This window comes from Alligator mississippiensis, chromosome 15 (assembly GCF_030867095.1).
Source record: "Alligator mississippiensis isolate rAllMis1 chromosome 15, rAllMis1, whole genome shotgun sequence".
NCBI lineage: Eukaryota > Metazoa > Chordata > Crocodylia > Alligatoridae > Alligator > Alligator mississippiensis.
This window is the reverse complement of record NC_081838.1, coordinates 141,283-168,413: the sequence shown is the minus strand read 5'-3', so window position 1 is coordinate 168,413 and position 27,131 is coordinate 141,283. Positions and strand designations below refer to the sequence as shown.

Below are 27,131 nucleotides of genomic sequence, written 5' to 3'. Positions count from 1 at the left end.
AGGGGAGTTCGGGGCTAGGGCTGGGGCTCAGGGGTTAGGTGCTAGGTGCTGGGGCAGGAGCTGTGGGGCTGGGGCCGGGCTCGGAGCCGGGTATCGCTGCAGGGCATGGGGCAGGGGTGGACCGGGCCGCACCGTGGGGACGGACCTCCGCGCCTAGGGCCGGGCCGGCCCGGGCCGGCCCGGGCGTGGGTCCCTCCCGGCATGGCCCCCGCCGCCGCCCGCGCCCGACCCGGGATGCCAGGAACGCAGCTCAGCCCCGCAGACGGGGCCTTTTGTGGGCAAAGCGCGGGTATAAATAGCGCGGACAGCTGCCGGGCGCGGCGCCGAGCCTTGGCCCCCCCGGCCTCCCCCACGTGCTCCCCCGCCGCTGCGCTCGAGCCCCGGGGCACCGCCTCCTGCCTGCCCCGGGCGCCTCCGGCCCATGCCAGGTGCCCCCACCAGTGCCCTGCATAGGCAGCCACCCGCGGCCCGGGCATCTGAGCGCCTGGGCAGGAGCGTTGAACTATGGGAGCCAGAGGGACTGGGACTGGGACTGGGGTGGCAGGGAGCAGAGCAGCACCCTGAGTGCCGGTGCCCTCAGGCCGTGCCCACCACCACCGCCACCATGCCGTTCGGTAACACCCACAACAAGTTCAAGCTCAACTACTCAGCGGAGGACGAGTTCCCCGACCTGACGAAGCACAACAACCACATGGCCAAGGCACTAACCCTGGACATCTACAAGAAGCTGCGGGACAAGGAGACCCCCAGCGGCTTCACCCTCGACGACATCATCCAGACCGGCGTTGACAACCCAGGTCCTCTGGCTCCTTTGCTGTGGGGGGCAGGGGGGCAAGGGCAGGGAGCCGGGGACCCCCCAGCCTGGGGGTGACAGGGGCAAGGGCAGGGAGCTGGGGCTTCCTCTCCCTTATTCCCAGCCTTGTCTCACTCAGCTCCAAGCCCAGGATACTGCTGCAGTGAGGCCTGTGGGATACATTTGATATGGTGTGATTCTGCCATGGGTTCGGGTGGCCTCAGTGTATGTGGAAGGGAAAAGTGGAGCAGAGGTGAGGGTTGGGGGCAGGTGACCATGACCCTGACCCTGTTCCCCCACCCCGCAGGGCACCCCTTTATCATGACTGTAGGCTGTGTGGCTGGGGATGAGGAGAGCTATGAAGTCTTCAAGGACCTGTTCGACCCCGTGATCCAGGACAGGCACGGCGGGTACAAGCCCACCGACCAGCACAAGACTGACCTCAACCATGAGAACCTCAAGGTGCCTGATTGGGGTGGGGGACCGGCAGAGCTGGTGCTACCAGGTCAAGTGGAGAGGGCCCTGGCATGGCTTCTTTGGGGGGGGGGGGCGCACAGGGCAAGGGGCCCTCAGCCGCACTGACGTTTCCTCTGGCCTGTGCAGGGTGGGGATGACCTGGACCCCAACTACGTGCTGAGCAGCCGGGTGCGCACGGGCCGCAGCATCAAGGGCTACTCGCTGCCCCCCCACTGCAGCCGCGGGGAGCGCCGTGCCGTGGAGAAGCTCTCCCTCCGCAGTGAGTGGTGGGGGATGGGGGCAGGGGGGAGCTCCCCATCAGCAGTGAGGTGGGGGGCATGGGGCTGGGGGCCAGTCTCCATTCCCCAGGAAGCTGGGAACACCCCTGGACATGGGGCAGGGACGGTGGCATCTTCCAGGGTGCCTGGCAGGGTCGGGTTGCAGGGTGCCTGCAGGCGTCCCTGACATAGTGTCTTACCCCAGCCCTGAACAGCCTGACCGGGGAGTTCAAGGGCAAGTACTACCCACTGAAGGACATGTCGGACCAAGAGCAGCAGCAGCTCATCGACGACCACTTTCTCTTTGACAAGCCTGTGTCGCCCCTGCTGCTGGCCTCCGGCATGGCCCGCGATTGGCCTGATGCCCGCGGCATCTGGTGAGGCCCCCCACAGGCTGGACACTGGGGTCCCAGCCCCAGAGCTGGGGGAAGTGGAGACTGCATGCTGGCCCCAGGACTCCTGGGTCCTTGATCTGCCTTTGGGAGTCTGTGGGCTGGAGCAGGAAGCCTGGGTCCTAGCCCCAGGGCTGAGGGAACCTGGGGCAGGGTGCAGGGGACAGGACTGGTGCAGGGGCCCTGACAGCAGCCACCCCCTCCCCACCCCTGCAGGCACAATGACAACAAGACCTTCCTGGTGTGGGTGAATGAGGAGGACCACCTGCGCGTCATCTCCATGCAGAAGGGTGGTAACATGAAGGAGGTCTTCCGTCGCTTCTGTGTTGGGCTCCAGAAGGTGCGGGTCTGGCTGTCTGGGTTCTTGCCCCTGCCCAGGGAGGCCAGTGGGGGCTGGAGCAGGAGCAGGCTAGGGGCCTGCATGCCTGGATTTTTATTCTTGCTCAGGGAGGCCAGTGTGGGCTGGCAAGGTGGGAGCAGGAGGGGGCTGGGTCCTGGTGCTGATCCCCCTCCCTGCCCTGGCAGATTGAGGAGGACTTCAAGAAGGCCGGGCACCCCTTCATGTGGAACCAACATCTGGGCTATGTGCTGACCTGCCCGTCCAACCTGGGCACGGGCCTGCGTGGTGGCGTCCACGTCAAGCTGCCCCACCTCAGCAAGCACCCGAAGTTCGAGGAGATCCTCAAGCGCCTGCGCCTGCAGAAGCGCGGCACTGGTGGGTGCAGGGGTTGGGCACTAGTGGGCATAGGCGTGCGGGGAGGGAGGATGGGGGGGCACAGAGCCTGGGGCTCAGCAGCTCTGGGGCCAGCACGAGCAGGGGCTGTGGCAGCACTGACCCTTCCCTTCTCCCCCCCCACAGGCGGGGTGGACACGGCGGCGGTGGGCTCTGTGTATGACGTCTCCAATGCAGACCGGCTGGGCTTCTCAGAGGTGGAGCAGGTGCAAATGGTGGTGGACGGTGTCAAGCTCATGGTGGAGATGGAGAAGAAGCTGGAGAAGAACCAGACCATTGACGACATGATCCCAGCCCAGAAGTAGGCACTGTGCCCACCCCAGCACTGCCAATGCCCGCCCACGGGCCCAATAAAGCCATGATGGCCCCAGCACTGCTGCCTGCTGTCTGCACTGGGGGCCAGGCAGGGGCAGGCCAAGGTGTGGGGCACCGGGAGGGGGGGGTGCCCCCCATACATTTCATAACTGTTTATCTCGGAGGAACCGCAGTAGATCATTAAATCCGACCCCCTGCTCTGGGCAAGAAAGATCACTGGGGTCAGATGACCCCAGGCAGGTACTTGTCCAGTCTCCTCTTAAAGACCTCCAGGGTAGGGGAGAGCACCACCTCCCTTGGAAGCCCATTCCAGATTCTGGTAGCCCTTACTGTGAAGAAGTTCTTCCTGATGTCTAATCTAAATCTCCACGGCAGGGTCCAGGGCCCACAGGCTTGAGCTCCCCCTGAGGCAGGGGGCATGGGGCAGGCAGGAGCTGTGGGGGCTGCTGTAGTGCTCCCACCCCCTCACCCAAGATGACCTGTACCCCCCCCCCCCCAACATATGACAACCTGAGCCCAAAGCTCCAACCTGCTCCAGCCCCTGGAAGGGTCTGTCAACTGCCTCCATTTCCACCCCCCCCCCCCCCCAGTGTAGGGCTAGACCCTGCAGGGCTGGGGGGTGGGGTTCAGCCCAGGCCACATCACATCACCTCTGCAGGAGCCCTGACAGGCAACACCTACACCACCTAGCCTGGGGCTCCCGAGAGCTGGACACCTGGGTTTCCCCCTGCCCCGCCCCCCCCCCCCCCGCCCCAAGCAGAGCAAGGCAGGGACTCTCCTATGTTTATTTGGGGGTGGGGGGGTACAGGCCGTCGCGCCAGGGCCGCAATAACTTAAAAACGTCCCAGGGCTCGGGGCGGCATGGGGAGTGGGGGCTACAGGGACAAACTACACCTATGTACAGGGCTGCGCCACCCAGGCGGACAGGGGAGGGGAGGGGTTGCACTGGATCCCCACAGACGGGGGGATTGGGGCCAGGGCATCCTCCCACTCCAGCTGGGACCCCAGTGCCCCTCCCTGGGGAAGGCGGGGCAAGGACTTCCACACACCCAGATCCCCAAGCCCCCCCAAAGCCCCTGGCCAGAACACCCCAGTAGCCCGTCCCCACCACCCCTGGAGGGCCAGCCTCCCCGGAGTGCGGCCCCTCCCCCAGCATGGACTTGGCACCAGGGCCTGCTGGAGGCAGGGGGAGCCCTGATAGCCCAGCACAGCCCCCACGTGCCCCAGGCAGGACCCCCCGCCCCAACCTGCCTGCCCCAAGCACCCCTCCACTGCATGGGCACCCCCAGCCCCAGCCCCAGGTCATCCCTGTACCCCAACCATGAGGCTATGGCCACCTGCCCCAGGAGCTGCCCTATCCAGTGCCCACCGAGGAAATGGCTCGGTGCCCAGACGGCCTAGGGCCTATCGGGGAAAGCTGGGCTGCCCCTCCAGTCCCCACGGCCCTGGGCCAGGAGGCAGGGTGGGGACTATGCCCAGCACATGCCAGGGCCTAGCCTCACACCCAGGCCCTGGCGCTGGACCCGCTCTGGGGCTGTGGCCTGCAGAGGGGCCCTATGGTGGTCAGAGCCTGGTGCTTTGGTTGGGGAGGGTGGGCGGTGCTGGAGACAGAGGTGGAGGCATCTGGCAATGCGGTGACGTCCTAGCCCCATCCTGATGGGCCAGAGAGTCAGCGGCGCTGGGGATGTGCACAGGTCCCAGCTCTGACACGGCGCTTTGAGGTGGGGACGGTGGCAGTGCAGACCCTCGGCCTCCGCAGGCAGCTGGGCAAGGCGGGGGCGGCGGGCAGGGCGCTTGTCACTGTCACACTCCTGGGACGTCGGAGCAGCCAGGGTTCTGCTTCCGCTTGATGCCCAGGTAGATGGCCACTGTGGAGGCATGGGCATCAGCATGGGGCCAGGGCCAAGATCCCACTCAGCTATGCCTGGGTCTGGGGGCTGCCTGTACGGCAGGCAGGGTCTGTGCGAGACAGGCTGAGGGGCCCTGGGGAGAGTGAGGGGTTGGGAGGTGCTAAGAATGGGAAGGGCAGGGACGTGTGTGGGAGGGTTAAAGACAGCCCAAAGGTGAACGGGGGGTGGAGGGGTAGCCTGGGGGGCACCCATGTATCTGTGGGGGGTGACAGAAACATGAAGGGGGCTGCAGGTGACCCCAGGGGGCAGGGGCAGGTAGGTAGAGGCTGTGGGGAACTCTGGGGGTGGGGGTGGGGCAGAGACAGGTAAGAAATGCGGGGCACCCTGCGGGGGGCACATACCTTGTGAGCGCAGGTCTCCTGATTCCCTCAGGTTTGTCTGCGACCCTGGGGGATGGGGGGGAGCGTCAGCACAGGGCCTGGTCAGTTCAGCTGACCTCCCCCCTAGTCTCCCCCAGGTAGGGCAGGGCCCTGGGCTGGGTACTACAGCCCCGTTCCAGCCCAGATGGCTGGGGGAGAGGTGGGGGGGGGACCACGGGGGGCCCAGCATTACCTGCAGAGACAGCCCCATGGCCGCGGGACCAGGCATGGCCCCTGGGGCAAACCCCCACTTCCCAGCTTCCAGCAGGCCAAACTCAGCTGCCCCACAGCACAGGCCCCTGCATGGCACAGCCTCCACCCCACCACATCCCCCAGACCCGAGCTGCACAGTGCAGGACACCCCCTTCTGTGACCATGGGGGGCTGTGGAGGTGCAAGAATGCCGCAGACCCAAGGAAAGGGGCCAGGGGGGCCACGGCACTTACTGATCTTGGCCCCTTGCGGCAGGGAGGTACCCGAGACGCAGCGGTTCGAGTTCTGTCGCTTGGATGGGTCCAGTGTGACCCTGCGTGGGGGGGCACAAGGTGAGATGGCCAGAGCCAGACCCCACGGACCTGGCGTCCCCTCCCTCACTCAGCTTCTGCCCTCTCCCCACACTGCACCCTCCCCCACTGGGAGAGTCTGGGGCTGAAGTAGCTGGGATCCTACAGCTAGCTCCTGCCCCTGCAGCCCCCTGCCCCTCCCACAGCACCACAGCTGGGGGAAGCAGGACCACAGAGCCCTCCCACCAGCTGCTGCCCCCACCAGGTCCCAGGCACACACCGGCGGGTGAGCTTGGAGGTGAGCTTGCTGAAGAGGTTGGAGGTGGCGCGGCTGCGGCTGTGGGGAGCGGGGGCGGCCTCATGGCTCAGCGTGGGTGACGTGGGCGGCCCGTTCTGCACGGTGCCGCGCCGGTCCCGCACCTGCCCTCCATGGAAGGTGCTGCGCACACTGGAGCCCCGCGCCAGGCGTGCTCGCTCGGCCGACGAGGCTGCCGTGATGCTGTGGCTGGATGGCGAGGCCGGTGGTACCCGGGCACTCACAGAGCTGGAGAGGGTGAGGGCAGATCCTGCAGTACTCCCCTGCCCCCCCACATCCCAGACAGTGCAGCAGCCCAGGCCCCGCAGGGATGAGAGCAGCTGAGAGGAGCTGCCAGCCCGCGACAACCACAGCAGGGCCCAGCGGCTCTGCGAAGCACCAGGGGGGTGGGGGGGGTCATCTCAGGCCGGGCCTGGTGCATCACAATGCTGCCTGCAGGCTGCAGCCCCATCGACTGACTTGGGCATGGAAACTGGGCTGGGAGCCAGCACCGGTGGCCAGGGAACAAGCAGGGGAAATGAGATGCTCGCTGCCTGAATGACCCTTCCCCATCTTCTGTGGTGGCCTGGCTCCATGACCATCTCCCAGCCCAGAGGATGCCTGAGCCTGGTGTGGTCAGCTCTGGCCAGAGCGACCAGACCCCTGTGTCCATCTAGCCACGTGACCCACCCTGTGCAGCCGCTGCACCTGTGGTACCTGTTCTCTTTGCCATTCTGCAGCAGGGAGTGGCGGTCAGTGCCGGGGCGCTCGGTGCACACATATGTGTTCCTCCGTGTCATCACACTCGATGGGATGTTGTTCTGCAAGGCACCGCACCGGGCTGAGCTGGGACCCTGGGCTCCAGACCCTTGTACCCCTCCCTGGTGCTGCACTAAGCTGAGCCAGGACCCCACACCCCTGTACCCCCACACCCTGGCACTGCACCGGGCTGAGCCAGGACCCTGGCCTACCTGTGCTGCACCCCCATGCCCTGGAACTGCATCGAGGTGAGCCTGGTGTCCTGTACCCCCACTCTAGTGCCATGCCAGGCTGAACTAGGACTCCCCAAACCTCCCCACGCCCTGGCACTGTCCCTCCCCACCCACTCACCGTGGTGACAGCGCTGTCCTTGCGCCGGTCGGGGATCTCAGCCTTGTTGGGATTGTTGGCACTGCTCACCATGGGGCTGGAGGGGGGGATGCCACGCCCGCTGCCCACCATGCTGCAGCTGGCCTTGCGTGGTGGCATGCGCTCCTCCTTCAGCTCTGCCTCGCCTGTGCTCGTGGGGCTGCGCTTGGGGTGTGCCGGCACTGGCGATGGGCCACCTGCAGGGAGGAGGGGCACTTAACACTGGTGCCCAGCCCCACTCATGCCGCACCAGGTAGCCCCTGCACCAGGGTCTCAGCCCAGCTCCACCCTGCCCAGCTCCTGCCCGCCTACAAGCACTCACAGAAGTCACTGTGCCGTCGCTGGCGGTGGTAAGTGGAGGTGCTGCGCTGGCTCTTGCTGTGAGACGAGGCCTTACTGGAGCCGTTGGAGACCTCGCTGGGCGCCCGCACCCTTGCCAGAGACAGGCTGCTGCCTGTGCGGGACTCGCCGCCCTCCACCTGCTGGCACACAGGTACCAGTGACCCTGCCAGCCTGACCCAACTATGCCCATCTCCAGCCCAGGCACCAGGCCTGAGCCCACAGCACCAGGTCCTGACCCAGGGCAGGACAAACCCGGTGTGGCCCATGCCTGGGACAGAGCATGGTGCCCACGGTCCCCCGGCCCACGCAGAGTCCGGCCCTCGCTCACCTCTGTCTTCCTGCCCAGCAGGAGGTAGGTGGCCGTGACCTCATTGTACTTCTGGCTGCTCAAGGACTCCTTGATCTCCTCACGGGTGTAACCCATGCCCACCATCACCTCTGGGAGACACGGCCCGTCAGCCCCAGTTACCTGCTCATGGGTCTGGACACAGCCCCCGATGCCAGCCCAGCCATGGGCAGAGCCTGAGAGTCACTACCCACTGCATAGACCCCTTGTCCCCTGGGAACTGGGCACCTTGATACTCCCATGCCCACCCCCACCATGAGACCTGCGGGCATGGTCCCAGCCATGGGCAGCTGGCACCAGTCAGAGCAGGGCAGGACACCCCGTGGCCCCATGCCTGGCTCACCGATGCGCTTGGTGTCCCCAAAGTCCTCCTCTGGCTCCTTGTAGGGCTTCAGTTCGTCGCCCTCATACCCAATGTTGATCCACTTGTCCTTCATGATTTGCTAAAAGCAGCAAGTGTGTTTGGGGTGTGACCCCCCCTCAATGGGGCAGGCAGGGCACATCCCCCAGCTCCTGGGCAGGGAAGGCACCCCCCGGGGCAGGGGACAGCCCTCTGCTCCCCCGCAGGCAGGGCAAGGCCCCCAGCCCCTACCCCAGGCCAGCTGGCCCCAACGCCAGCGGCAGCAGCAAGGCTCCAGGGAGTGCAGGCCGGCAGGCGGAGCCAAGTGGGGGCGCAGGGGGCTGCATGGGCTGTCTGGGCCCCAGACACCCAGTAATTATCCCCAGCGTTGATTATGCTAATTACAGTCATCGGGGAGATGGCGCCAGGCGGGGCCCCATGCAGCCGCCAGCCGCTAATGAGAGCCCAGCCCTGGGGGGGGGCATGCTGCCATGGGGTGGGGGGGGTGCTACAGCCCCATGCTAGAGCGGGTGGGGGGCAGCCAGAGCCATGGGGTGGGGTGGGGGGTCTGGGTCACAGGATCCACTAGAGTGGAGCTGAGGGGACAGCCTGGAGCCACATGGTCTTACCCTGTCCATGGCCACCGCATCCTTAGGAGCCCACCTGTGGCTGGCCCCATGAAGCCCATCCGTGGCCAGTGTACCCCTGGCAGCCCGTTCATGGCCAGCTTGCCCCACAGGGCCTGGCCATGCCTTGCGCAGCCCCGGGGGCCCTTTTTGTGGAGGGCTTGCCCTGGGGGGCCTGTCCATGGCCTGCTCACCAGGGGCCCCTCTGCAGCCGCCTCACCTCCAGGGTGCAGCGCTTGGCCGGGTTCAGCACCAGGAAGCGTCGCAGGATGTTCTCGCAGTCCGTGGACATGTAGAAGGGCACCCGGTACTTGCCCCGCAGCACCCGCTCGCGCAGCTCCTGGGGGGCAAGGGGAGGTCAGGCAAGTGAACCCCCTCCCCCCATCTCTGCCCCTGCGGCTGCCCCAGACCTAGGGGTCACCTCCTCCCACCCCCGGGCCCACCTTGAGGTTCTGGCCATCGAAAGGCAGGGAGCCAGAGACAAGGGTGTAGAGGATGACGCCAAGGCTCCAGATGTCGACCTCAGGGCCATCGTACTTCTTGCCCTGGAAGAGCTCAGGCGCGGCATAGGGGGGGCTGCCGCAGAACGTGTCCAGCTTTGAGCCCAGTGTGAACTCGTTGCTGAACCCAAAGTCAGCGATCTTTATGTTGGCATCCGCGTCCAGCAGCAGGTTCTCGGCCTGGGAGGCAGGAGCAGGGTCAGGACCAGGCCTGCCCAGGTGGGGCACTGGATGGGTGAGGGGGTATTTGGACCCTGCTTCCCTAGGGAACCCCAGTGTCAGGCATGCCCAGGAGGGTCTGGGGGTGGGGAGAAGGCATGAGGGCCAGCCTACCTGGGGGGCAGGGGGCTGGGGCAGGGCCAGCTGGCTCAGTGGTGAGAGCCGGGGCCAAGGAGCAGGGCTGTGCCTGGGTCTCACCTTCAGGTCCCGGTGGACGATGTTCTTCTGGTGGCAGTAGTGCACAGCTGAGACGATCTGGGAGGCAGCAGGGTGGGATGTGAGCTGGAGAGATCCTCCTGATGCCCCGCAGCAGTCATAGGGCCAGCAGGCAATGCCCAGGCCATGGAGCCTGGGGTCCAGCCCGGGCCAGGGGCAGCCTCATGATACCCTCCCACCACATGCGGGGGCTGGCACCCCCCCAGCTGTCCCTGATGGGGGTCCCGTGCACCCCCCAGGTGGGCGCAGACCTGTCTGAACTTGGCCCGGGCCTCCTTCTCCTTCATCCGCCCGTGCGACACGAGGTAGTCAAAGACTTCACCTGGGGAGAGCAGCCATTACCGCAGTGGGCCAGGCAGGCCATAACGGGGGCACGAGAGCAGCTACAGCGCCGGGATGGGGGGGCAGAGCCATGTGGGCCTTGAGGGGGGTCTCACCAGCACTAGCATACTCCATCACCAGGTAGAGCGTCTTCTCTGTCTCTATCACCTCAAACAGCTTCACTGTGGGGCACAGCAGTGGGTTAGCCCCCTCAGCCCCTTCCTGCCCTTGACACCCCAATCCCTGCCCTACCATCTAGCCTCTTCCCCCTCAAACACATTCCCCCCCAACCTTGCCCTGGTCCTCCCCACCCGTGGGGGCCATAGTCCCCACTGCCCCAGTACTCAAGGCCCAGGCACAGGCCCTGAGGGTGGGGGGGCCTCCACCCCTGGGACATGGGGCAGTGCCACACCTGGCCCCCCCACCCCAGCTCACCAATGTTGGGGTGGTTCAGGCCCTTCATGATCCGCACCTCCCGGAAGAGCTGTGGGGGAGATGGGGGCAGTCACCCACCAGCTGACCGCAGTGCCTGGGTCCCTGGGCTAGGTGGGGGGGGCAAGACCCTTCCCAACCCCTCTACCCAGCCCTGTCTACTCCACAGCAGGCCCCAGGTCCCACTGCCCCCGCCACCTGTGGGGCCTCATCCTGGGAACCTGGAGCTAATTAGCAGCCCTTGGTCTCCATGCTCTCTGCAGCTGCTGTTACTGCTAATTAGAGATGTGGGGGGGGTTGCAGGATGCAGAGGCACAGGACAGGGGCCATGGGGGTACCAGGCTGTGGGGCAGGGCCTGCTCCAGCTGGGGTGCCCCCCTACCAGGCACTGTGGGGCCCTGGGAGCTCCCCTGGGTCCTGGTGGCGGGGTCCATGTCCCTGCTCTGGGCCCACCTGGGCCCCCCTCACCTTCTGCAGGCTTGTGGGGTTCAGCTGCGTCTTGTCGATGATTTTTATTGCAACCTGCAAGCCAAGAAGGTGCTGCTGAACACGGGGTAGGGGGGTAGCTGCCCTGCCCTGAAGCCCCATGCCCCCCGCCAGTCCGTGCCCCTGCCAGGCCTCTGCCCCTCACCTCCCGGCCAGTGAGGATGTGCCGTGCCAGTTTGACCTTGGCGAAGTTGCCCTTGCCAATGGTCTTGAGCAGGCGGTAGTTGCCGATGTGCGGCTGCTCTTCGGGGCACGAGGCGATGGAGTTGCGGCAGCGGGCGCCCAGCGACCGGCTGGACCACGATGAGCCCTTCTCCGACCGGCTACTGCCCAGCGTGGAGAGCTGGGGGTGGGGGGCGGAAGGGGGGGGAGTGTCAGCAGGACGCAGCCCCCACCCAGCACAGAGCTCATGTGACCCCCAGCAGTTAGCAGGACAGGGCCCAGCCCATGCCACTGGGACCTGCAGCAGCCTGGTGGCCCTAGGGCCCCCCCAGGCACCTGGGAGGGGCTGCTGGCCCGGAGTACAGTCAGGGCTGGACAGTGCTCCTTGGCAGCCCCAGGGCAAGCTCCTTTGGGCGCCAGTGCCTGCCCAGCTCTGGTCTGGGTGCACAGGGATCACTGGAAAAGCCAGAGCCAGGCTTCATGCTAGGGGGTACCGCAGCCACGGCCCCCCACAGCAGGCCCAGCCCCCTGACCCAGCTGGGGGCACCCATTGCAGGTCCAATCCAGGCCACACCCTCCCCTTCCAGAAACTGCACCAGCCAGCACCACGGGCCCCTGCTCATGCCACAGAGGTTGCCCACCGCCTCCTGCCCACAGCCAGGCAGTCCCTGGGCCCCTGGCCCCGAGCAGGAGCCTGGCCTCACTGCTCCCTGGCTGGAACCTCCCGGGTCCCTGTGCCAAGAGGTGCCTTTGCTGTGGATCTGGGCTCTCAGCCCAGTCAGGGGAGTGTGGAGGGGATGCAGGCCCAGCCTGCGTGTCCCGTGGCTCCTAGCCCCCTGCCATCCAGTGCCCAGGCCCAGCCCAAGCACCAGGCAGGGCACAAGCCGGCCCCATGGAGCTCAAGCCTGCTCTATACTGAGAGCGCGGGCAGCGCCTCAGGGCTCCATGAGGGCCAGTCCCTTGGCTCGCAGCCCCTCAGGCCACAATTACCCCCGTGGCGGTGCTGGCAGCCTCCCCCTACCGCCCAACTGAGGGGCACAGCAGCCATTTTGAGAGAGGGCAGCTCAAGCGCAGCCCTGACACAGTGCAGGCCCTGAAGGCCACGGCCACTGGGCACGTGTCAGCTCAGCTGAGCACCATGACCCGGGCACACAGGCCTGCTCTGGAGGGGAGCACAGGTGCGGGGCCACAAGGGGCCCTGGGTGGGGGACACGCAGTGGCAGCCTGTGCCTCGGAGCCATGTCCTCTGTGGCCACACCGAGCTCACCCTACTGCTCCCCTCCAGGCCTGCCACGACAGACCCCCTACCCCATGCAGGGCAGCAGCGTGTATGGGCTTTGCCCCGTGGGACCTAGGCATGTGGCCAGCAGGGCCCCACTGGCAGGCGTGCTGGGTGAGGCTCCCTCCCGGGCTGGGTGGGGTTCGCGCCTCACACAGGAGGCCAAAGACAGGCGGGCGAAACAGGCCAGGGCGGGTGCAGGCAGCTCCAGTGTGCCCAGCCCATGAGGGAATCCAGACACCCAGACCCAGACAAGACTGGCTGCCAGGACACCTGGGTTCTGTCCCCAACTCGGCCCCACAAGTTCTGGGAATGACCTTGAGGGTGATGCAGGTCCCCGTGCCTCAGTTTCCCCCTGTGCCAGGGTGGGCAGCTAACCCTGAGGCTGCTTGGTTCAGCAGGGCCAGAAGGATCAAGGCCTTCTCTGCCCCTGCCAGCCCAAGGAGCCCCCACACTTTACCTCCCTGGGCAGGGCTGTCCCCGCCAAGGGCTGCCTGCTGCCAGTCTCTGCGCCTGGAGCTGCATGGGGAAGGGCAGCATCGATCTGCTCAGCCGCTCCATAGCAGCCCAGGTGCATTCTGGGAGCAGCCAGCTGAGGCCACGGAGCTGGGGCAAGGACACGGGGTGGACCATCCCTGCCGCACCCCTCCCTGATGCCCCAGCGCCATGCCAGGGCTGCGCCAGTGCTGCCAGGGGAAAGCTTGGGCAGCCGGTGCCCCCCCATGGCTGTGAGTGTGCAGCGCCCCCCGCCCCCGCTTCGCCAGGGAACACCACGGCAGTTGCTAAGGAACCACCTTGCATCAGAAAGCCGCCCGGCCAGGGGCCAAGCCAAGCCGGAGATGCCACCACGGGTGGCACTGGGGGAACGAGGCCCTGCAGAGAGCAGTGTGGGGCCAGGCTGGGTACCGCATGGAGCTCAGGGCGGCAGGGATGCTCTGTGTGCACAGCCTGCCTGGCTCCCCCTTTCCCTGTGTCAGTGTGTCTGCATGAGATGGAGACAGTGCAGGCACCTGCAGGGTGTGCAAATGTGTGTGTGCGCGCACATGCATGGGGCCTGGAGCTCAGTGTGTGTGTACACTTGGGGCCTGGAGCTCAGTGTGTGTGCATGTATGTGTGTGTAACACACAGGGCCTGGAGCTCGGCATGTGTGTGAGTGTACATGGAGCCTAGAGCTCAGCGTGTGTGTGTGTGTGTGTGTGTGTGTGTGTGTGTGTGTGTACACACGGAGCCTGGAGTTCAGAGTGCCTGCATGTGCACACACAAGGCCTGGAGCTCTGCATGCATGCATGTGGAGCTCAGCATGTGTGTGTGTGTGTGTACATGGAGCCTTGAGCTCAGCATGCGTGTGTGTATGTATGGGGCCTAGAGCTCAGTGTGCATGCATATGTGCGTGTGCTTGTACGTACATGGGGCCTGGAGCCCAGCATGCGTGTGCCTACATGGGGCCTGGAGCTCAGTGTGCATGATGCATATGTGCGTGTGTGTGGATATGCCTCTATGTACGTGGGGCCTGGGACTCGGCGTGCCTGCATATGTGCATGTGTGTACCTGCACGGCCTGAAGCTCCGTGTGCATGCGTGTGTGACAGCCGGGGCACCGGCACCTCCCGGCGCGCACATGCACCCGCACACAGGGCCCCGCGCTCCCGCACACTCAGCCTCGGTCCCCAGCGCCTCCCGGGGCCACGCGGCGTCCGCAGCCGGGGCGCGGGTGGGGGCAGGGCGGGCCGTGCGGCGCCTCCCCGCCAGCACCGCAGCCCAAGCCGCCGCCGCGCCCCCCCGCCCCGTCATCCCCGGCCCGGCCCGGCCCGGCCCGGCCCCGCCGCGCCCGCGCCCATTGTCCAGCAGCGCGACGCCGCCGCACTCACCGCCTCCGCGTTGCGCTCGTTGCCGGGCGCCAGGGCCGTGCGCGAAGACATCGCGGCCCCGATCCGGGCGGCGGCCCCGGGCTGCGGGCGCGATGCGGGCTCAGGCGGCGGGCGGCATCCCCGGCCGCGGCCGCACAAAGAGGCGCCGCCTCCTCCCGCCTCCCTCCCCCCTCCCCCTCCTCCCCCCCGCCGGGCCGTGCCGGGCCCGGCCGGTCGCACCGCCCCGAGGGACCCAGGCGCCCTAGAGGGCCGGGCGGGGCCGGGGCCGGGGCCGGGGCCGGGGCAGCGGCGGGCGCGGGGCGCCCATGGGCGGCGGCGGCGGACGGGAAGGAACCGACGTCAGGGGTTGGGCCGGGCCGGGCCGGGCCGGGCCGGGCGGCTGCGGGCACCGGCGCCCCTTTCACCAGCCACTTAAAGGCGCCGCTGCCGCGCGGGCCCCCGGGGCAGCCGGGCCGGGCCGGCGAGTGGGGGCGGCGCGGCGGGGAGGGGCGGGGGGACGGAGCGGGGCGGGGATGGAGGGTGCACGGGTGGAGCCCTGCACAGGGCGGCGGAGGACGGGGATGGGGGGCTGCCCGGCTGCAGCGGGCGGAGGATGGCGGGGGAGGGTGGCTGTGTCGGGGGCCACTGCGGTGCCCAGCGGGGAAGAGGGCACGGGCGCACAAGAGGCTGGCGGCGGCTTCCGGGATGGGGCACGGAGCGCGGCAGAGGCTGGACGGGGCGGGTAGCGCAGGGCCGGGGGCGGCGGGGAGTTGCCCCGCCCGGAGCGGCCGGGGGGAGCCAGACGCTTCTCTCGGCTCAGCCCCCGGTGCTACAGCCCGCGCCCCGGGAGCAGCTCCGGCCTCCCCCGGTCCCACATCCAGCGCGCCCCGCCCCGCCCCGCCCCGCCTCGCCTCTGTCCCGGGCACCCGCAACCGGGGGGACTCAGCCCCGCGCTAGGGCACCTGCCGCTCGCCCCCCACCCCCCCCGGAGGAATGGGGGGGCGAGCAGGTGCGGGGGCGACGGGCCCTCCCAGCAGCCCCCGCGGGCATGGGGGGGTGCGGTACAAGGGGAGATCCGGGGGGTGCAGTGCGGGAGGGTGCGGGGCTCGAGGGCTGCGGGAGGGGGACCCCACCCGCAGACTCCGGGCGGGGCCGACCCTCCTCCGGTGGCCAATCAGTGGCGGCGGCGGAGGCCGGGCGCGGCCCCGCGGCCCGTGATTGGCTGCGCGGCGGCATGGAGACAAGGGCCCGGCCCGGGGCGGAGCCGAGGCCGTGGCTCTCTCGCCATTGGCTGCCGTGGAGGCCAATCCGCAGCGACCGCCGCTGGGCGGGGCGTGGTCGCCGCGTTAACTCTTGGCTGCCCGCGGCGTCAGGCTCGGGCACGCGCACGGTGTACGCGTGGCGCGCACACATCACACGTGCACACGGCAGCCCAGACCTGCACACTCTGCATAGACACGCGCGCCCGCAGCCCTGCCTGTGCCAGCCATGAACACGCGTGTGCACCCCCGCGGGGCTGCCGGGGTGTGAGCGCGACCGGCACCCCGAGCCCCGGCCACGGGCGCGGCAGCCCCGTACACACGGGCCGGGGCAGCGGTGCCGGCGCCCGGGGAGTGCCCCGACGGCCCGCCCGGCGCAGGGGGCTTCGCCCCGTGTTTCCGTCGGGGCTCGGGAGAAGCCGGGCGCGAGGCGGGCCCTGCCTGATCGCCGCAGGTGACACGTGAGGCAGAGCCGGCGGCCAGCGCCAGGCAGCCGCCCCGGCCCCGGCCCCGACGGGCCAGTGCCCGGGGCCAAGACAACGCCGGCTGCAGCCGGGCCGGGGCCAGGGGGCTCAAGCAGCTGCCCCCCGGGAAGACCCCCTTCCCCACGATAGGGGTCTGTCCCCTGTGCGGGGCCGGAGCAGGCGGCGGGTCGGAGCTGTGTAGGTCTCCGAGCCCCAGACGGTCCGGGCCGGCGCTGGCTCCGCGGGGGCTTCGAGCTCCAGCCTACAAACGATAGATGAAACTATCCCTGGTCCCGGCCTCGCCCCGCGCTCCTTAGAGCTGTTCTGGCCTTGCGCAGCCCACGGGCAGGCCCAGCTCCTGCGCCCGGGGCTCTGGACTACGACGCCCAGACGGGGCGGTGGGGAGAGAACCCAGGGGAGACCCGGGGCCGTCAGTACCCTGCTGCGGGGGGGGGGGGGGGGGTCTCCCCGAGGCCACCGGACACTGCCAGCCCCTGCCCTGCCTTTGGCCCCGCTGGCCCGGAACGCAGGGGTTGGGGGCAGAGAGAGCGGTGCCCCCCCCCCCCCCTCCCAAGCGGGGACCAGCGATGACCCTGCCGGCGTGGGAGGCTCCGGCCGGCGGGGAGGGGCTTCCTCCTCGGATATCCCCCTTGTCCCAACTCCGCGGGAGCGCAGAGCTGACAGACGGGCAGACGGCGCGGGCATGGATTGACGCGTCCTGCACAGCACGGTGAGGGGCGCCGCGTCAGACGGGGCGGGCGCGAGGGGCTGGCCCGGGGCATCGGGACCAGGTGTCCGCTTCGGGTCTTGCTGCCGTTCTGCAGCCGGGCAAGGCCCAGAAGTCCTGCCACTGCTCTGCCCCAGCCTCCTCCCTACTCCCTGGGGAGAGACTCCGGCTCCCCCCCCCCCCCCCGACCCCTTGTTCCTCCCCTGGCGCCGGCTGGAAGGAACCCAGGCATCCGCGTTCAGCCTTCGGGGAGCTCAGTGGACGCCGGGGCTGGGGGCTGCGGGCAGGAGAGCCCGAGCATGCCAGGGGCTGTCCCCGCGATAGGTCCGCCTGCCTCCCATTGCCCCTCGCAGCGCGAGGCCGTGTCCGGAAAATCCCCTCCTCTCTGCACCACGCAGCCGGGACAGAACCCAGGAGTCCGGCTCCGACCACTGAACCCCACTCCCCTTCTGCTGCCGGAAAAAGACAGCGGAGTCCGGATGGCCTCGCTTGAACCCATAGACACCCCCACCCCCACTTCCATATGGGCAGCTAGAGCTTCCACCCCGCGCCTGGGTTTGCACGCCCCAGTCCCGTTCCGGAGCTATGGAGAACCCAGGAGTCCGGCCTCCCGAGGAGCTCCTGCGTGAGTTCCCTCTCCCAGGCAGGGCCTGCGGGCAGGACTTGGGTGGCCGGGGCGGGGGGGCACAAGCTGCAGTGCCCTTCCATGGTCTCCCCGGAGCTTGGTCCCGCTGACACTTCCTCAGTTTCCAAGCTGCGCCCCCTCTGCAGATGGTAACGTCTCCCGGATATGGGCCCCGGGACTGGCACAACACACTGGGGGCATCTGAGAGCCAGCTGGCCCCTTCCCCAGTAGGGGTGTGCGTGCACACATGTGTGCATGCAGGTATGTTTATGCATGTCAGAACGTGGGTAAGGCTATGTGGGTGCATGTAGGCATGTCTGTGTATGCCAGAGTGCATGCAAGTCTCCACGTGGGTGCATGTGTGCAGGCAGGGCGCAGACATGTGCAGGCAGCCATGCACCCAGTTCTCTGTCCATGCTTGTACACATCATGGATATGTGGTGCAGAGGCTTGCATTCCTGGTGGTGCACTATTCATGGATGTATGCACAAGGTGCATGCATTTGTGTGCATACACTTGAGCACTTGTGTGCAGCATTCTTGGGCATATATGTACTGTGTGCATAGTGCATGTACATGTGTGCACACACACAGTGTGCATGTGTATGGTATACACTGTGTGCACATGTGTGTGAACATGTGCAGTGTGCATGTGTGCACTTGCTGTGTATTTGTAGTGTGTGCAGTGTACCTGCATGCAGTGTGCATGCATGTGTGTGTGCAGCATGTGCAATTGTATGTGTGTGTATGTGTGCGGTGTGTATACATATGTATGTGCATGCAGTGGACCTGTAAGCAGAGTGTGGGGAGTGTGTGGAGGGGTGCAGCTTGCCCCAGGGCTGTGTCCTCCTTAGTCCCCCATTCCCTACCCCCCATGACACTGCCCCTGGGGCTTCTGCTGGCCTGAGGGAGACAGCTGCACCCAAGACCCCCGTGGGGGGTGTGGGTGGGGGGGATGCAGGAGCCTGTGAATTAGGAGCTTCTGGTCAGTGGGGTGGTCATGCACACACACACAGACACTTACCCATACACATGTGTGTGCATACATATATCATGCAGACATGTACATGTGTATGCAGACATATATGCATGCACACACAGGTATACACACATGCACGTATACTATGCAGATGAATGCTTCACACACACATGCATGCCCAGGCTGAGCAGCCTCCATCCCTGTGCCACCCATGTGCCTCAGGCTTGCACTAGTGTAAGGGGGCAGTCTCCACTTCACCTTCTGGGGCCTTGTGGCCACCTGCAAGGAGCTGCCCCCTCACTCTGCTTTGGGCTGCAAGCCATAGGAAGGGGGGAGAGGGCCTGAGACCCTATGGGCACACTTCTTCCCTCACTGGCACTCCTCCCTACTGCTTCTCATCTCCCCTCCAGTGCAGCACAGGACTCCCAGACACCTGGGTTCCTTCCCTGCCTTGCTCAGGTGTGCAGCTACACCTCCCTCCGCCCCTCCCAATCTGTGCCGGCAGCCCTGACTTGTGTCAGCCGGATCAGGCAGCACAGAGCTGCTCAGCCAGGGTGGGAGGACAGCACAGTCCTGACATGGGGCCCTGGGGACCTGGCCCAGCCTGACCCAGCCCCCTCTCCACTGGGGGTGCATGCACAGGTGCCCTGAGCACCAGGCCCTGGGGGCACCAGGGACAGGCAGCTGGGACCAGTCTCTAGGGAGCAGGGACGGGGCCTCCAGGCTCCCTCGGACCCTAACGCTGCCTCCCCGTTCCCCTGCAGCTCCGGGCACGCAGTCATGCCAGTCCTGAAGAACCTCGCTAAGCTGAAGGTGCCTGTGGGAGGCACTGAGGCCCTGATCCTGCCCAGCACCAACCCCTTTATGCCTGGCTCCGAGGAGGAGGAGGCCAACACCAGGCTGCCCAACGGGGATGTCAGGGAACAGTGGTGCCAGCAGCGCCGGGCCACACTGGAACGGCTGGTGGGACTCTCACCCTTCCGCAAGAAGGGCCCCGAGCGCGGCTCCTTCCTGGGCCGCCTGCTGCTGGGGCCTGAGGCAGAGCCCAGCCTGCGGGTACCCGAGCACCGGAAGCCACGGCGCCGCTCTGAGGACTTCAGCCTGCTGCAGTGCCGCAAGCCCAGCCTTGGCGAGGCTGAGCGGGACAGCCCTGGTGACACCCTCCGGCGCATGGCCTTCCTCAAGCTGGGCCGTGGTGCCTGGCCCCGCCGTGCCTCGCTGGCCGACCAGCCGCGCCCTGCCAAGGCGCCTGAGCCAGGACCCGTAGCCGAAGAACTGGAGTCGGAGCTGGACTCCGAGCCGGTCGCTGAGGCCAAGGAGCCGCTGTCAGGTGAGCCAGGGCCCGGGGTCTGGCCAGGTGTTGTTCCCTGACACGGCTGTGGAGCCACAGGCCGCAAGGTAGCACCTAGCAGTCACAGGCAGGGCACTGGGGGCTCCTTTAGGGGATACCAGTGGCTACCAGGACTTGGGGCCAGGAGTTGGGTCCTAGGACTCCAGGGCTGTGACCCCAGGACAGCCCAGCCCTGACCCTGCTTGTTATCACCCCAGTAAATAGCTGGGCCAGGTGGGCCCCTGGGGCCCCTGGGAGCACCCTGGGGGCAGGGCAGGAGGGGGATGCCTCTGCATCCCCCAGCACAGGGCCCTGCTTGCTCCATCGTCTCCAGATCCCCAGAGCCCCTTGCAGCCAGTGCCGTGGCCCCTGACCCGGGAGCTCTTTGCCCTGCAGGCCAGCAGGCAGGGGGAAGCCGCAGGCCTCAGGGCAAGGTCCACACTAGGGGCTCCTGACCTCCCCCCTCCCCCCAGCTATGTCTCATGCCCTGTCAGGCCACAGGTCCCAGATTGCCTGTGCAGCTGCCTGTGTCTGCTCAGAACTACTTGTGCTTCTTGAGGCCTGGGCTCTGACACCCTTTGCCTTGGGAGGGGCTGGGACACATGCTCTGTTTTCCCAAGACCCACAGTCCCTTGCCCCCCCAGGCCTGCCAGTGCCCCTCACTCCTGACCTGAAGCCCTCAACCCCCTGCCCCCTCAGGCCTGCAATGCCCCTTACTCCTGGCCCACAGCCCCCTGCCCCCCAATCCCAGAGGGACCCAGGTAAGCCCTGCCTTGCCTCCCATCCCTGCAGTGCTAGAGATCCTGGAGCTTATCCAACGGCGGGACCTGCTGGCGGCCGATACCCATATCCTGGAGCTGGAAGCAGAATGCGAGCGGGCGGAGGATGGTGGGCGCCAGGCCAAGGATGTAGAGCTGCTGTATGAGGCACTGCTGCGCCAGCTGTGGGCACTGCTGGCTGAGGCGCTGCAGGCACCGGGCCCCTACATACCCCTGGCGCTGCTGGTGGGCGTCTTGGAGCAGGAGGAGCTGGCTGACCAGCGCTGGCTGGTGGCGCGAGGGTCGGGGGGGCTGCGGCCACGGGCACTGCGGGAGCGCTGGGCCAAAGCAGTGGCACAGGCCGTGGGTGAGCGGCTGGGGCAGTGTGCCAAGGATGCCCCTGAGGCCCTGCCCGCCCGGCTGGACCGGCTGGCGCAGTGCGCGGTGCGGGACCTGCGGGCTCTGCGCTGCTACCAGTTGGGTGTCTACCCCCCCGCCTACGGCGCCTTCGGCATCTATGCCCGCAGCTACCACCACGCCCTGGCCCAGCACCTGGCTGCCCTCGCCCGGCAGCCCCTCAGCATCGCCGACCTCTACGCCCTCCTTCAATGGCACTGCAACACCTACCACCAGTAAGTGCCTGCCCAGGGCAGGATGGCAGGACATGGGATAGCACAGGGTAGCACAGCAGGACATGGGATAGCATGGGGCAGCACAAGGTGGCACAGGATAGCACAGGTCACCACAGCACAGCATGGTATGGTGCAGGGCAGAACATGGGATAGCAAAGGACAGCTCAGGATGACACAGGGTGCCATGACAGTGCAGGATGGGATGACACGGGGCGGCACAGGATGACATGGGGCAGCATGGGATAATATGGGCAGGCATGGCATAACATGGGGAGAGTGGGGGGATTGTTGACCCCAAGTGATGGTGCTGGGCAACTCCAGCCCTGCCGCCCTGCCCCTGCCCCTGCCCCTGCCCCTGCCCCTGCTGGGAGTCCCTAGGGGCACAGGCCAAGGAGAGAAGGGGGAGTGGGAGGCAGGGGTCTTGCCCAGGTTCAGGGCTTGGCTCGGGGTCCCTGGCTATGTGTGGGGTAGGGGCTGTGGCCAAACACCCCCCAGTGCATGTGTGCCCACAGGGTGGTGCTAGGCCAGCCGGACATTGCCCCCCTGCTCAGTGCCGAGGAGCTGGGGCCCCTCCTGCCCTTGGACACACAGCACAGCCTGGAGGAGGCCTGTCTCTCTGCCGTGGAGGTACTGGGTCCTGGAGGGAGTGGGGGATGTCACTATGGTAAAGGCGGGGCATGAGTGGTGTAGAAACCCTGAGATATGGGGGACTGCCCCAGGAGGCTTTTGCTGGGGGGCAGGGGAGCCACGAGCCCCCTGCCCACCCCCTTATGTGGCCCCCAGGCCAAGATCATGGCAGAGCTGGCACGGGAGCTGCAGGCGGATGAGGAGCAGTGGGGGCGCGAGCCGGGGAGCAAAGACGTCCGGGAGAGCCTGAGCAGCCGTGTGATTACGGTACGGGGGCGTGTCCACGTCGCCCCCAAGTTGCGTTCAGCCCTGCATCACTCCCCTGCTCCCCATGAGCCCCAGGCTGTGACTGCCCCACAAGCCCCAGCCCTCCCCAGTGGTCTGGGTCCCAGCCCACAGCCCCGGGGCAGCTTTGGCTCTCAGGACCCTAATCCCAGTCCTCACCCGCATCACTTTGGGTCCTGTGATTCCTAGTGCCATGGGGGGCCAGATGGGTTGAGGCCCCCCAGGGCCTATCTGCCTGGCAGAGGTCCAGACCCCAGTGGCAAGGTCTGAGAGGGACCCCCTTCCCCAGCAGGTGCTGCAGACGCACGTGGATCGAGCTCCCCAGATCACACCTGAGTTCGGGGCACGGATGGCAAGGGGCTGCCTGGCCAGTCTGGCCAGCTTCCTGCAGAGGTACAGGGTGGGGGTCCTTATGTGTCTCCAGGGGGTGGGGTGTGGGGGCTGGGCAGGAGGAAGATGCCTTGCATGCTGGGCCAGGCCTGTGTCGCAGGGCTCTGGGCGGTGCGGGGAGCTCCCAGGGAGGGGTGTGCAGGGAGCCCAAGGGGCTCCAAGCTGCCCTTCACTTGCACCTTGTCCCTGGTACAGCTTCCAGAGGAAGGTGGAGCGGTTCCACGCGGGGCAGGGTGAAGGCAGCCCCCCTGCGGATGCCTACCTGGATCGCACCATTGCCCTAGTCAACTGTTGCCCCCCCTTCAGGTGAGCACAGACCCCTTGCCCCTGCCCTGAGCCCTCTCTGCCAGCGAGGCCCAGCCCCTGCTGGTGCCAAGATGGCAGGGGGTGCCTGGGGTCCCATAGGCCAGTCAGCTTCAGCACCTCCTGCAGGGCCTTTGTGGAGCAGCTGGGGTGCTGCGACCCACCTGAGAGCAAGGACACCCGTGGCCAAGCCAGCGCCTGCCTAGACAGGGTGAGCCAGCTCTGCCAGCGGGCCCTGGCCCAGCGCCTGCTTGAGGACCTTAAGGTACCAGGGCTCGGGGGGGGAGGGGGGGGAGCGCAGTGCAGGGGCTTCCAGTGCTGACCCAGCTTCCCCTCAGCCTTACTTCAACAAGCTGATGAAGCATAAATGGCTGACAAGCTCAGAGGCCTTCGACACCATCATCACCCTGTTCCGTGACTATGCCCAAAGGCTGTGCAGGATGCGGCCCGAGCCCTACCAGGTGGGTCCCATCTGCACCCCTCTCCAGCCCTGCTTCTGCTGGTGCCCCCTCCCAGTGACCCCCACCCCCTGCTTCTGGCTCACATGCCCTCCCCCCTCAATGCAGCACCAGGGACCTTGTGGGGGGCGGGGGCAGGGAGCAGCCCCCCAATTTCCCACCTCCCACCGTCACACAAGCCCCTGCCCCACCTCATGTGTGGGGCAAGGCCCAAGGGGGCTGTAAGGCCTCCAGCTGCACAGGGGCTGGAGCAGGGCAGAGCAGGGGCAGCCTGCTGACCCTTGCCCCCCACAGGAGCTGGTGGCTGAGCTGCACCGGCGGGTGCTGGTGGAGTACGTGCGGCCCCTGCTCCAGGTGCGCATCGTGTGCACCTCAGCCAAGATGCGTGCCCGCCTGGCCGCCAAACTGAGCGACGAGGCCCGGCAGCTGCAGGACCTCTTCAGCCGCCTGGTGAGTGCAGGCCGGGGGGCTCCAGCCACTGCCCCGTGGGTGGGCACTGGGGCACCTGCCTCCCAGCCAGGCCATGCCCCTTCCTTGTGGGAATGACCCCTCCAGTGTCGTCCCCCCGCCCCCCCCCCCCAGGAGTCCACGGCATCATGGCTAAACGCGGCTGTGCCCCACCTGGCTGACATCGTGGGGCTGGAGGACACGGCGTCTGTGCAGATGGAGGTTGGGCTGCTAGTGCGGGACTTCCCCGATGTGCGGTGAGTGTGGGGCGCAGGGCGGGGGCATGGTCTGACTGGAGCGCGGACCCACAGGGACCAAAGGTGGGGATGCAATTATCAGCTCCCTGCGCCTCTCCTCCCTCCCACCATGGGAAGGTCCCTGCCTCCACTGCCATGCGGGAGCCTTGAGGGAGTGGGTCCTGGCCCAGGGGTCTCCCAAAGAGCCTGTTTCCCTCGGGGCAGCAGAGCCCCTGACCCCGGCAGGGCCCCAGTGCTTGGGGGCTCCGGGTCATGTCTGTTGGGGCCAGGACCCCTGGCCTGGCACGTGCATCCCGTGCTATCCCTTCCAGTCCGGGACCAGCTCGCCCCAGCACGGCCTTCTCATCCCGGCCAGGCCTGGCACTCCAGGCTTTTGGTTGCTGCCCCCACCTCCACCCCCAAGGTGGTTGCGGGCAGGGCACATTGGTGCCAGACCCGCACCCGGCATGTCCCAGGGCCCTGGGAGCCTCCAGTTGGGAACAAACAAACAATAGATCAAAGGTGAAGTGGAAACGGTGATTAGGGCCATTCCTGGACGGGCAGGGAGGGGCCCCGCACCGCCCTGCCCTGCCTGCAGCTCTGCCCTGGCACAGGGGCAGGGGCCAGGAGCAGAGGCAGCCTCCGAGAGGGTCCTCCCAGGGTGGGGCAGGGCCAGCCTGGGATTCACTTGCCCCAGACCCGCACTCAGACTCCCTGGGGGTGCTGGGACCCATGACGCCCAGCATGGATGCAGGCCCGTTTGTGGCACCCCCTGCCCAGCCCCACAGCGACCACCCCAGGGGCTGGAGGTGGCACAAGTGGGGGAAGGGCTGTGGTGTCCAGTCCCCCCTCCCCAGCATCACATGTCCCAGCCCAGAAGAGACCCCTGGATGGCCTGACCCAGATGCCATGTGCCCCCCAACTTCCCCTGGGCCGACCTCCCTCCTTGGCTGGCAGGGACAGGGATGGGGTGCTGCGGCTGGGACCCTGCTGTGGGGTCCAGGCACTGCCTGGCACGTGGGTGCCCCACGCTCAGCCTCCCCGCCTCACTTTGCTGGCCAATGGCATGTGGCCCCTGCGCCCCACAGCTTCTGCCCGCCTGGCGCTATAAATACCCAGCCCTGCGGGCGCCTGCGTCACCAGGGGAGCTGTGGCGTGCCGTGTCTCACACCCGCTCCCGGCCCCCTTCCTGCTGCCTCATCCGGCTTTGGAGAGCAGCAGGAAGCAGACCCGCACGGGCAGCCAGGGGCTGGGTAAGGGGCTTAGCTCCAGGCTCCGTCCCATGCTCAGGGGATTCTCCCCTGCCCTCCCCTCTGCTTCACCTTGCACATGCATGTGCACACACAGCTCCGGCTGTTCCCTCGCTGCTCCTGCCAGGACAGGCCCCACGGTCAGGATGAGGCCCTGGGGACTGGGGAAATCCGCTCTTGTCCCACTGGGAAGAGACCCTGGGGCTGGGGGGTAGTCTCTTCTGTTTGTGGCCTTGGCCCTGGGGATGCAGCCCCAGTGCCGTGGGGCCCAGCTGGCGCTGCCCTGCTCCAACTGGGCCCCAGGCAGCCCCCCTGCATCCAGCCCCTTCCCGGCAGCGGGCGGGGAAAGGTCGGCCTGGCTCCGGGAAGTGCCCGAGGAAGGAAGCACTGCAACACGCCGGGCCAGCGTCCTCAAGCTGCCCCGGCTCCAGGGGACAACAAGGGGCCCACAGGGCAGCCCTGGGGGTGCCGACACTGCGGGGCCTGGCCTGGAGCACCATGGGTGCTGACACAGGGTCTGAGGGGGCCTGATACAGCCCTGGCGAGGCAACCACTGCCTGCAGGCTGGGTTGGGGAGCTGTCCCCCATGGGGCTTGGGTGGGGGTGGCCAGGGTCTCAGGTCCAGGGTCCCAGGTGCAGGGAGATGTCCCTGACGGGTCCCTTTGCTGCGCAGGAGGAAGCATGTAGTGGCACTGCTGGATGTGCGGGGCCTGCGGAGCCCGGCGCTGCGCCATGAGATCCTGGCCGTGCTGGAGGACGTGGAGAAGAGTGGGGCCACAGCGCCCCCACCCCGCCGCCAGGCCTTCTTTGCCGAGATCCCGGCCGCCCGTGCCAGGCCCTGCCTGCGCCTTGCGCCCACCCGCCTCGCTTGCCTGCCCAGCCTGCGCTGGCTGCGGCCCAACGCACCCCACAGCCAGGCCTGAGCCGTGGGCCCCCAGGCTGGGGCTCTGGCTGCGCCTGCCCCAGGCGACCCTGTGGCCCCCAGACCAGTCCCCAGAGCTGGGCATGGGGGCATCGATGAGGCTCCCCCACCCAACCTCAGCCCCGCTGCTGGGTGGGGGGCATACCTGGGGAGCAGCTTGGAGACCCCTGGTGTGGCCAAGCCTCTTGGCGGGGGGAGGGGGGGTGGTGCGGGCGGGGAGGAGGTTCTCCCCTATCCTGCACCCGTGTATGATAAGAAATAAATGCAGTAATTTAAAGCCAGCTCCTGGTGTCTTTTCTGGGCACAGGGGTGGAGGGTGCCCAGGAGGTGTCTAACCCAGTGGGGTCCCACATAGAACCTCGCATGTACACATGCACGTGGAGCCTTGCACGCACATGAGCACGTGGGTTCCAGCTGCCCGCAGCTCCGGTGCACAAAGTGCCTGCCTCTCCCAGCTTGTCCTCAGCCTCTTGGTGGGAGCTGGGTCCCAGGGGGGGCCTGTCTCGGAAAGGGGGGGGCTCAGTGGGTGCCTGGATCCTGCCTCCTTGCCAAAAAAAGGCTCTGTGGGGCAAATACCAGGCACAGCAAGGTCCAGATCCACTGCACTCAGCATCCTCAGGCCTGGCTGCCAGGCCTTCCTTGTGCCCCTCACTTCCTAGTGCCCCTATGAGCCCATGCTGTGGGGCTGGGACCCTTCCCCCTGGAGCCCCAGGACCCTCTGGTTTGGTTGGGGGCACTACATGAGGGCTGGGAGGGTAGGGGTGCTCCATATCCCTTCCTGCCTCTGCCCAGGCCCTGCTTGTCCCCAGGTCCCCCTGGAGTCTGGCAGTCAGAGCTGCTGCAAAAACCTGCCGGTAACTGCCCGGGGGGGTGGTGGGGGGTGTTGTGGGGGACGGGGGTTGCTGGCTGTGCTCTGGCTATTATTCTGCTATCAGCCGCGTTTACATGAGCAGGATGGATGGTCTCCGGCCCCCGCCCCGGGCGTCAATATTGCACCATGATGGATGTTCCTGCCTCCAGCCGGATCTCAATGACCCGGCAGGGGAGGGAGGGCAAGCGGGAGGTGGGGGGGAGGAGGTGTCCAGCAGGCAGCACGTCTGAATGCAGCCCTGAGGCATGGGGGCAGAGAAATGGCAGTGGTAGGGAGTTCCTGCTGAAGCACCA

General features: G+C 67.2%; 3 protein-coding genes across 9 annotated transcripts; 2 read left to right on the top strand and 1 right to left on the bottom strand.

The window, feature by feature from the left end:
* The first annotated feature begins 580 nt into the window (after positions 1-580).
* CKM (creatine kinase, M-type) lies at positions 581-3,025 on the top strand. Its single transcript, XM_019487718.2, has 7 exons — positions 581-797; positions 1,101-1,255; positions 1,397-1,529; positions 1,733-1,904; positions 2,136-2,259; positions 2,445-2,634; positions 2,779-3,025. Exons 1-7 carry the CDS (start codon positions 605-607, stop codon positions 2,955-2,957), a joined length of 1,146 nt encoding a protein of 381 aa, XP_019343263.1. The 5' UTR covers positions 581-604; the 3' UTR covers positions 2,958-3,025.
* Positions 3,026-3,738: 713 nt separating this feature from the next.
* Positions 3,739-14,457, bottom strand: MARK4 (microtubule affinity regulating kinase 4). Of its 2 annotated transcripts, none has more exons than XM_059719172.1 (18): positions 14,298-14,457; positions 11,135-11,332; positions 10,972-11,025; positions 10,507-10,555; positions 10,188-10,253; positions 10,002-10,072; positions 9,733-9,789; positions 9,259-9,495; positions 9,036-9,155; positions 8,193-8,292; positions 7,832-7,941; positions 7,484-7,643; positions 7,144-7,358; positions 6,751-6,854; positions 6,019-6,282; positions 5,682-5,761; positions 5,219-5,263; positions 3,739-4,835 (listed from the first exon to the last, which is right to left on the bottom strand). In XM_059719172.1, the coding sequence occupies exons 1-18, from the start codon at positions 14,346-14,348 to the stop codon at positions 4,771-4,773; spliced, it is 2,046 nt and encodes a 681-aa protein (XP_059575155.1). In that variant the 5' UTR covers positions 14,349-14,457; the 3' UTR covers positions 3,739-4,770. The 2 variants fall into 2 exon arrangements, with proteins under 2 accessions (XP_059575155.1, XP_059575156.1); XM_059719173.1 differs by having other exon boundaries at positions 7,484-7,640.
* Positions 14,458-16,475: 2,018 nt separating this feature from the next.
* On the top strand, positions 16,476-26,189 carry EXOC3L2 (exocyst complex component 3 like 2). Of its 6 annotated transcripts, none has more exons than XM_059719158.1 (13): positions 16,643-16,729; positions 17,192-17,351; positions 19,094-19,659; positions 20,452-21,049; positions 21,562-21,676; positions 21,833-21,943; positions 22,254-22,354; positions 22,547-22,657; positions 22,784-22,919; positions 22,993-23,115; positions 23,407-23,562; positions 23,695-23,816; positions 25,719-26,188. In XM_059719158.1, exons 2-13 carry the CDS (start codon positions 17,206-17,208, stop codon positions 25,966-25,968), a joined length of 2,535 nt encoding a protein of 844 aa, XP_059575141.1. In that variant the 5' UTR covers positions 16,643-16,729; positions 17,192-17,205; the 3' UTR covers positions 25,969-26,188. The 6 variants fall into 6 exon arrangements, with proteins under 6 accessions (XP_059575142.1, XP_059575141.1, XP_059575140.1 ...); XM_059719157.1 differs by having other exon boundaries at positions 16,645-16,729; positions 17,125-17,351; XM_059719160.1 differs by lacking the exon at positions 16,643-16,729 and adding an exon at positions 17,498-17,612 and having other exon boundaries at positions 17,260-17,351.
* The last annotated feature ends 942 nt before the right edge of the window (positions 26,190-27,131 follow it).

Excerpts from the sequence above, each read along its gene's own strand:
- EXOC3L2 (XM_059719155.1), top strand. The coding sequence starts at position 17,026 with ATGCCAGGGGCTGTCCCCGCGATAGGTCCGCCTGCCTCCCATTGCCCC. Across the intron at positions 21,677-21,832 it reads CCTGTCTCTCTGCCGTGGAG|GCCAAGATCATGGCAGAGCT; the intron begins GTACTGGGTCCT and ends TGTGGCCCCCAG. Across the intron at positions 22,355-22,546 it reads CTGGCCAGCTTCCTGCAGAG|CTTCCAGAGGAAGGTGGAGC; the intron begins GTACAGGGTGGG and ends TCCCTGGTACAG.
- CKM (XM_019487718.2), top strand. The coding sequence starts at position 605 with ATGCCGTTCGGTAACACCCACAACAAGTTCAAGCTCAACTACTCAGCG. Across the intron at positions 798-1,100 it reads GACCGGCGTTGACAACCCAG|GGCACCCCTTTATCATGACT; the intron begins GTCCTCTGGCTC and ends CCCACCCCGCAG. Across the intron at positions 2,260-2,444 it reads TCTGTGTTGGGCTCCAGAAG|ATTGAGGAGGACTTCAAGAA; the intron begins GTGCGGGTCTGG and ends CTGCCCTGGCAG.
- MARK4 (XM_059719172.1), bottom strand. The coding sequence starts at position 14,348 with ATGTCTTCGCGCACGGCCCTGGCGCCCGGCAACGAGCGCAACGCGGAG. Across the intron at positions 10,254-10,506 it reads CCTGAACCACCCCAACATTG|TGAAGCTGTTTGAGGTGATA; the intron begins GTGAGCTGGGGT and ends TGTGCCCCACAG. Across the intron at positions 9,496-9,732 it reads TCGTCCACCGGGACCTGAAG|GCCGAGAACCTGCTGCTGGA; the intron begins GTGAGACCCAGG and ends CCTGCCTCCCAG.